At 46.3% G+C, this 9,475-nt stretch overlaps 1 protein-coding gene across 2 annotated transcripts; it reads left to right on the plus strand.

The window, feature by feature from the left end:
• The first annotated feature begins 1,244 nt into the window (after positions 1-1,244).
• Positions 1,245-6,291, plus strand: LOC146035408 (uncharacterized). 2 transcript variants are annotated; one of them, XM_083158827.1, is made up of 3 exons: positions 1,245-1,290; positions 1,590-1,788; positions 3,334-6,291. In XM_083158827.1, exons 2-3 carry the CDS (start codon positions 1,755-1,757, stop codon positions 4,914-4,916), a joined length of 1,617 nt encoding a protein of 538 aa, XP_083014953.1. In that variant the 5' UTR covers positions 1,245-1,290; positions 1,590-1,754; the 3' UTR covers positions 4,917-6,291. The 2 variants fall into 2 exon arrangements, with proteins under 2 accessions (XP_083014953.1, XP_083014952.1); XM_083158826.1 differs by having other exon boundaries at positions 1,254-1,290; positions 1,590-1,658.
• The last annotated feature ends 3,184 nt before the right edge of the window (positions 6,292-9,475 follow it).

The raw sequence follows: 9,475 nt of genomic DNA on the forward strand, positions 1-9,475 counted from the left end.
AGTAGGCACTGGCATTCGCCCCAGCGCAAAAAATAAAACACAGCTCCCTAACCTAATAAATCTCCGCACACAGACTATCCTACTCTCTCTAATCAGCTAAAATCACGAGTGAAAAATGGCGCCGGACGCTCGCTCTTTATATAGTGGTCCGGATCTCGGGCAATGACGGTTTGCCCACACGCCCGGATCCGAGTCAGGCGGGAAGCTCCGAGCTCCGCTCGAATCCGGGCTCAGATTGTTGATATTCGCATCTGGGAAATCCGAGCCTGCACATCTCTACTAAGAGCTATAAGCAAAGGGTTACAAGTTCCTTTGATTCTGTTGTTGTGAGATCCCGAACTGCCATTGGCAAGGAAGTCCAGGACAAGGGTATGTTGTCCCTGCTGGAAGGGGTCACATTGGGAGGTATGGGTTACTAATGGATAATATTACCAGATAACGTTTGAATAATTATCTGTCTACTCTGTGCGGTGCATATACCTACTGTTGTACACCCAACAACAGTATAACTGTTTGCATGAGGTTGCATGAGGTTGCAAATCTTTCTCTCAGATGTGACTATATAAAAAGTCTATCTTGACAGCGATTACGCAATTGGGGGTTTATGTCGACAGACCAAAAAAACCTCATGTCAACCATTTCCTTGTGGGCCATTTTCATGGCAACATACTGCTTGTGTCGACGTTCTGGCCACGGCGGTCTAGTGTGTGTCGACATTGTCACGTGTCGACCTTTTCACTGTCGACCATTCATGGTTGATCTAGTGACTGTCCACCTAGGCATGTCCATACCTCCCAACTTCTGCGCGGACTCGCGGAAAGGGGGCGTGGCCGCGTTTTCCGCTGCTCGTCAGCGCTGAATAGACGCTGTGCGCATGCGCACAGCGTCTATTCTTGGCAAGCTGGGGGGACTCCCCCACCGTGGGACAATGGCGGGACAATGGCGGCCCCGGGCGGGATGCGGGAACGTCCCCGAATATCGGGACGTTCCCGCGGTAAGCGGGACAGTTGGGAGGTATGCATGTCCAAACTGTGGCCCTCCAGCTGTTGTGAAACTACACACCCCAGCATGCCTTGCCATAGTTTTAACATTTCCTAATAGCAAAATTGTGGCAAGGCATGATGGGACTTATAGTTTTGTTGGTAAACACACAGATGGCCATGCTAATAGGATATCAGTGTGTCACAGCCATGCTTCTGTGGTGGGAACTAATGTTGTGATCTGTGTTCCCTGTCACACAGTAATACAGTGCACCTTCCTGTGGGCTCTGGGGCTGGTGGTGCACAGGAGGTAGTGTCTAGATCCCATGCAGTTTAGGTAATTTTCCCATCATGCCCTGGGTCCACGTATACCTGGAGGGGGAATATAAATCTGTGGCGAGCGAAGCGAGCCACCGTGCCCGAAGCGTGCGAGCGTAGCGAGCCCGCGAGGGTACAATGCTGCAAAAATAAAACAAAATAAACGACACCTACATGAATTACACATAAATTTAAAAACGTTGTGAGGGCATCTAACAACTTCCGCCCTCACTGAACGTCACTTCCTGTAAGCTATACTGCATGGGAACTAGTCTCTACCGTGCACAGGAGGAGAAGGAGGGGAAGGGATGCTGCAGAGGATCTGGGCTGGGGGCACCTGTGCTAGCTGCATGCTCTGAGGTAATTCTGCATGCAGGGAGGTGTGGGCGGCAGAGCATCACTCCCTGCACCCAGGGGGGATCCAGGTCATGGTCACCCAGCTGGAAAGCAAATTCTATGTTACAGCTCCAGCTTCATGACAGTGAGAATTGTAAGTGTGTGTGTGTGTGTGTGTGTTTTTCCTGAATTGAACTACACGAGTTGTATCCAACTTGTGTCCCTCTTTCTGTGGTGGAACTACACACCCCAGCATGCTATATTACAGTTTTGATATCAGGACATACTAAAACTGTGGCCTGCCTGCCACTGCGCTACAGTAAAGTTTTACAGTATTTCATTACTTTTGCATTTACCACTTCAAAATAAAAGTATCCGGTGATAACCTGCTAGTAACGATACATATCCAAAATATATCACACGTCATTGTAATGCCTTCGACAACATGAAGGTTGACATACATTAGGTCGACCTGGTGTATCTACTGCAGTGCATTTTTATTATTTATCTGGTACATTATCATACATGCACTAGCAGTATTTACTATATACAAGGAGCATTTGGTACTTTCATGTGGGCAAAATTCATAGATGGAATTCCGGTTGACCTGAGTTGGATATAATCGTAAACAGTCATATCATTAATGTATATCGCCCTGACGATGCTGAGCATTGAACTAGGGGTCCTGATACAGGCGGCCTGCCCTCAATGATGCGTACAGCAATACTACTGGCTGCGTTAAGATCTGTGCATACAGTGCTGGGACTATGAGCCAGATTCTCTAAGCTTCAAAAGTGATAAAAGGGAGAGTGATAAGCAGCCAGCCAATCAGCTCCTGTCTGACATGTTTCAAACATATTCTGTGACATGGCAGGTAGGAGCTGATTGGCTGGCTGCTTATCACTCTCCATTTTATCACTTTTGAAGCTTAGAGAATTTTGCCCTATTACTGGTGATTTGAGGTCAACTATTAATGCTTTCTGAACTAATATATCACTATAGGAATATACAATACATTTCGTTGTTCGAAATTTGAAATTTTGACGTCAAAGATTGCACGCATTCACTGATGGAACCAAGATCAAAAGATGTATTTATTATCATCTCTTCTATATAAAGCTTATGACAGGATGTTAACCAACCAGCACCATTCTAGTGAAGCAGCTTCACGATTAACTTACTGAATCTCAAAGCATTACATGACCAAGGACCAAGGTACCTGAAGCAGCTTCTGATTCCATACTGTCCCACCCGATTACTGGGATCTGTAGATGAAGGACTTTTAGCAATACCTAAAATTTCCCATAATTTATCTGGGGGTCGAGGTTTTAGCCGTACAACTCTGACTCTATGAAACTCACTTCCACGCACAGTTCGAGAGGTCCCCACTCTAGAATTCTATAAAAACAGACTCAAGACTTTCCTGTTTACTCAAACATCGTTTATGTACTTCGTTGTTCCTGTACTGTATTACATTTATTCTATCTGTTAAGTGCTTTGAGTCCTATTGGAAAAAGAGTACTATATAAATAACATTATTATTATTATTATTATTATTATGTATGTTCATGTAAGAGTACTTTCTTTATTTCCTTTTTTAAGGCAAATGCAGTATTTTGTGCAATTGTTTTTTTTTTTTTAAGTCCTCTCTTCTATGTCAGTTCATATTAAAATATGCAGTTTTATTTCTATTTTATAGTGGGTGACGAGATGGAAGGATATTCGTCCTGTCTGAGTGACATGCTTGACAGCGTAAAGGCAGCCCAAGCCAAACTGGATAGCAGTCCTTTTTCCATGGGAGACTTTTTGAAGAAAGTGGGTGTCACAGGTAGCCAGCCAACTGTGGTGATGGGGCGCAAGCAATACAAATGTGATTTATGTGAGCGTTGCTTTTCTGATCCCTCCAACCTGAGGCGCCACAAAAACATCCACACAGGCCTAAGGCCTTATGTGTGCGACGTATGTGGCAGCAGCTTCCGACAGAAGTCGCAGCTTGACCGCCATCATTTAGTCCATACAGGAGAGAGACCGTTTCGGTGTGCCTTTTGCTCTAAGGGTTTTCGAGACTCCACTGAGCTGAGGGTGCATTTCCGGGTGCATACAGGAGAGAGGCCATACAGCTGTTCAATCTGCCAGAAGAGCTTCTCCCGTATCTGTTACATGAAGAGGCATCAGGAGAAGCACACAAAAGCAGAGTCAGTGGACACACAAATACCTGAGAATAGCCATATCATTATACCTGCTAGCGAGAATGACGAAATTCCTGAGGAGTTTCAATGTTCCTTCTGCAGTAATTGGTTTGTCACCAAGAAAGAACTTGAAGCTCACCGACCCGTGCACCTGAAGTTTGGACCAACGGGGCAGAAGCTTTATGAATGTGTAGAATGTAAAAAGTGCTTCAACAATTCCTCTAACCTGAGAAAACACACTGTCATTCATACAGGCAAGAAACCCTTCACTTGTAACATCTGCAATCAACGTTTCCGGCAAGCCACCCACCTTCAGCGACACTACTTGATTCATACTGGGGAGAGGCCATTCAAGTGCTCGATTTGTCAGAAAGGTTTTCGGGACACCAGTGACTTGTTGAAGCATCAACGTGTCCATACTGGCGAGAAGCCCCACCAGTGCTCCATCTGTAAAAAGTGCTTCAAGCATTTGCATAATGCCAGAGCGCACAGGCAACGCCACCTCAATGAAGGGTTCCGTCCTGAGGAGATCCCCAAACTTCCTCCTTGTTCTCAGCCCATGTCTCTTCTCAAAGATAACCCTTACAGTGAGGAGAGGAAGCCAGGACAGTCACATGGCAAGTTATGTTCTAAAGGCAATAAACATCACTGTAGAGAGTACAACATTGTAGTCAACCGGCGCAGGGAGGACAGAGTAAAGTGTAGTCTTTGCGCCAAGACGTTCACCCGCATTTCAAGCTTGCATCGTCATTACTTGATGCACACGGGCTACCGCCCTTTCAGTTGTCACATTTGCAATAAGACTTTCCAACAGCTCTCCCACCTTGACCGCCACAAGCGGATTCACACCGGGGAGCGGCGATACCACTGCACCACGTGCCGCAAAGCTTTCCGCGAGTCTAGTGACCTCCTGCGCCATCAGCAGGTCCATGCAAAGGACAAGACTTCCAGTGCGCAACGGTTTGATAACTACTACAGTACTAGACATTTCGTGAAGTCACATAATATGGGTCTCAGACCTGAAGTCTTTCTGGAAACTGAAATGTTAGCAGATGGCGAGGACAGCAACTCGATTGAGGTTGTTCTGGTCTAAATGGTCCATCCAATTAGGTATGAATGGCAAAACGTGAGGTGCGAGTTTCTGTTTTGTCTGCAAACCCCCCCCCCAATGACTAATTAAGCATAAGCACTTAGAAAGTTTCAGGTAGCTTAATTCTGACAGTGATTACATGTCATTTTTTGGGACAAAAAAACAAAAACAAAACTAATGTCCTAAAAGTATAAACTTTTTCATTAGATAATGAACAACCATCTTAATGAAGGCATTTATTTCATCCAAAATGGATCATTCTTTTACATTTTTTATTTGAAATGGTTGTAAGTTAACACACAAGCATGTGTTGTTTTTTTTCTTTTTTTGGGGCGGGGGGGGGGGGGGGGGGAGATTTTTTATGACCGCCACAATTTCCTTCGTAATTTAACTAAATTTGTAAGCTTTTTATATTAATTTAACTTTATTTTTAAATGCGCTTAACGGCCATTTGACACCTTTTAAAAGTGTTTATTATTGTTCCCACTAATGTCCTTCTATATGATTCTGGTAATGAAATTGTCACTTTTCTGGGGTCCAGGAAGGCCACACAACTTTTTCATGCTCTTAATCTCCCATAGCATATTGCTGATAACTCACACCCCACCATTGCAAGTACTAAAGGTGCGTACACACAGGGGCGATTTTGTGCGAAATCGCAGGAAATATGGTCGCTGAGCGACCATATTGCCCGCAATGGGAGTGTGCACCGGCGATATATCGCCGGGTGCGCGCTCCCGTTTTTGCCCCTGTGGTGATCGCTGGTCGCAGGAGCATGTTCCTGCGACCAGCTGATTACCACTGCCGGGCTCCCCCCGGCAGTTTCTTTTTCATCAGCGACCATATATGGTCGCTGATGTAAAGTAGAAACTGAGCAATATATTGCTCAGCAATATATGGCTGAGCAATATATCTCTCCCGTGTGTACACAGCATCAGATAAGCTGTTTTTTTTTCAATTGGATTGTAGAGTTCTCCTTTTCCCCTTAATTTGTGTGATTGATTGAGAGTTTCATGAAACAATTTGCACCTAATTGTATGGGCCACTAATGGCCCCCACATACAGCACGATATTCAGGCATTTTCTGAGCGATTCTAACAAATCGCTCAGAAAATGCCTGAAGATGCATGTAAATCGCTGTGTATATAGCCCACACAGCGATTTACATGCGCGCACCCGCCGTTCTGAATCTGTCCAAGATTCAGAACGGACGGGCTGTACAATTCAGAGCAGTCGCTCAGAAAGCTCCTGCTCATCTCCCGCATGTGTGGCTGCGGGCAGATGAGCAGGACTGAGCGACTGCGGACGCCGCAGACCCGCCGCACCCCGCACCGCAGAACCGCCGCACCCCGCACCGCCGCCACCCCTGACCTCCCTCCCCCACCAGCAGGAGCACCCATCGCCACCTCACCTCTCCTCTCGGCGGCAGCGCGGCGGCATCGGGACGGGTCACACGGAGATGTTAAAAAAAAAAAAAAAAAAAAATTCAAATTTCAAAATGGCCGCGGCCAGCCAATCACGGCTCGCCGCGTCATTGCCCCGCCCCCTAGAGCTGGCTATATTAGCCAGCTCGAGACACGGTCGGGGCAGTCAGTCCGACGGCGGAGGAGGAGTGAAGAGCTCCTGAAGTCCTGGGAGGCGCGGCCAATGCAAAAGAGCTTAAAAGGCCGCCGCCCCCCAGGTGAAGAACACAGATGAAGAGGCAGAAGCCCTGGGAGGCGGCGGCCATGCAAAAGAGCTTAAAAGGCTGCCGCCCCCCAGGTGAAGAACACAGATGAAGAGGCAGAAGCCCTGGGAGGCGGCGGCCATGCAAAAGAGCTTAGGGGGCCGCTGCCCCCAGGTGAAGACCAGATGCAGTTTAATAAAATACTAAAAACTCTGTGTTTGTGTTTTTATTAAATAAAACATTTAAAACCAGTGTTTGTTGTTTTATTTTAATATTTCCTTTACAGGGGGGCTATAGGTACCGGCGGGCCTTTAATGCCCCACATGCTGGTACCTGTGGTTCTCCCAAGTGCCCACATGTGGGGCAGGCTTGCTGGGACCTGTAGTCCTACTGTAAAAGACAATATTACTGTTAAATATTACTGTTAAATCAACCCTGCACCCACCGCCCAGGGGTGCAGGGGATAGCCCCGGGCTGCAGCCCAGGCCTGGGGTGCCCTGGAGAGGGGGGACCCCCTTATTTGGGGGGTCCCCACCTCCCCAAAAACTCCCGGCCTGGGCTGACTAGTTAGGGTGGGTAATGCTTTGGCCACGGGACACCATCAAGCGTGTCCCCTGGCTATGGCATTACACCCCCTGCTAGTTGAGCCTGGTGCTGGTCTCCAAAATATGGGGGACCCCTATTCATTTTGTCCCCCGTATTTTGGAAACCAGGGCCAGCTCAAGAGCCTGGTGCTGGTCCCCAAAATCTGGGGGACCCCACGCACTTTGTCCTCTGGATTTTGGGAACCAGGACCACTCAAAAAGCCCGGGGCTGGTCATGCCTGGGGGGGGACCCCATGCCATTTTTTTTTACAAAATTATTGTCTGTATGACAGCGGATGAGACGCTGGACCCCGGACTTGGTAAGTATTTTTTTGTCAGCTCCCACTGTACCACCAACGTTTAATAGTTTGCATATGGGTTTGCATTCGGTTCAGGGGGAACCACTAGCCACCATGATTTAATTTTTTTTTTTGAGGGGGGGGGGGTAGCATATTAGGGGAGGTGAAAGAATACTTATTAAAGAAGACATAAAGTTATGTGCTAGATGTGTTCAGTAATAATAACATTTTTGTGATGAAGTGCAGTGTTTTTACTTCACTTTCTGTGACAGATTTGAAATCTCCCGTGCTGAATCTCCCATTATGAATCTCTGACACAAATCTCTCTGTATGTGGCTCATTGTCTGAAATGAGTCACAAGAGTGAAATCTCTTGTGCTGAATCTCCCGTTATGTATCTCTGGCACACATCTCTGCGTATGTAGGGCCCATAAGTTTTAAACTTAGTGAAATGAGAACATCTACAAGGCTAATTTACTAAAATGTTATTTCATGGAGACTGTGCACAAAAATGAACATCGTTAATGTTATTTTCGTGCATATCATCTAGTGTTTATGCTCTATGGGCGCTATTCAATGATTTCTGCAAACTGTGACAGCGAGCAGTGCTGCCTTCTCACTGTCACAGCTCGTAGGGTCTGTATTCAACTGACCCCTGCACATGCCGTTTCCCCCCCTCGCTAGGTGTTTGGAGCGAGGGGGAAACGTCGCGTGGGGCCGCTAAAACAGTGGGGCTTAATGCAGCGGGCTCCCTGGATTTGCCACGAGCCTCGCTGTTTGGGGGAATCGGATTTCCCCGTCGCGTTGCATAGGGTAAGCAACTGGCACGGTGGTTAAACGGCGAGGATCGCTTGTTTTCGGCGATCCCCACCATTTAACCCCCTCGCCGGCCGCATTGAATACACACCTATGTCCTTAAAGATACACACTCCCATAGGTGGATAGCAACCCCCTCTGTCGTCTTTACATGCAGCTCAATCCTGACTATGAGCCAGATTAAGAAAAGCAAAAAAGCAAGTAATTTGGTGTCTGGAACAGACTATGTTGCTATTCAAGGGGAGCAAATACATTTATATTGTTTCTCTGCAGGGTAAATACTGTCTGTGTTTGCCTGTAGCCCACAGATGTAAGCAGCCTTATTAGCAATTAGATTTCAGTTCACCCCACATAAATATAAATCTCTCTGCACATATTGCATCTGCCCCATCTGCAGTGCAGCACGGTTTTGCCCATTTGAACATTTTTAGCTTTGCTAACAAAGCTGAATCAGGCCAAATATAATCAACAACAGCATACTCCTGGATGTGGCCACTGAATGATATTGTTTGTTTTAACCTATTAGTGTGTACACACTATGGGCCTATATGGGTGAGTTATTTCTGTGCAGGGTAAATATTGGCTACTTTATTTTTACACTGCAATTTACACACCAAACCCAAATCTAACTCTCTGCACATGTTACATCTGCCCCACCTGCAGTGCAGAATGGTTTTGTCCATTTGCAAACAAAATGTGCCATGTGATCAGGTCTGAATTAGGCCATACTGTATATGAGTTCAAGGGAAATCGCTACCAATATTGTATCATTTATAAGTCGTCTAGTGTGTACCCAGCTTTTGGAAAAGGGAACAGGTATACAGATGCACACTGGAGGATACCCATGGAGATACCATTAATGCACTGCGGGTAACATATAGCACATACAGTTTATATTGGTTTTCAGCCACTTGGAACCTGACCATGAGCATCAGAACAAAATCAAGCCTTCCAAAACGTTGCGAGGGTGGGTAATTATACTGGGTGACTAATAATGTGAATCCAACGGGGTAGCCTACAGAGTCACTAGGGAGCAAAGCAAAAAAGAGCAAGTGATTATTCTTACGGACCAACCATGTAAGGGGAGAGGTAACATTGGATAAATACTGTCTGCTTTTGGTGACCTCTTTATTTTTTGCAACTTAACCCTTTGAGTGTCAACATCTCTGTGAGAGATGCAAAAAAATATCTGCTAAAA

This window comes from Crinia signifera, chromosome 9 (assembly GCF_055691185.1).
Source record: "Crinia signifera chromosome 9, ASM5569118v1, whole genome shotgun sequence".
NCBI lineage: Eukaryota > Metazoa > Chordata > Amphibia > Anura > Myobatrachidae > Crinia > Crinia signifera.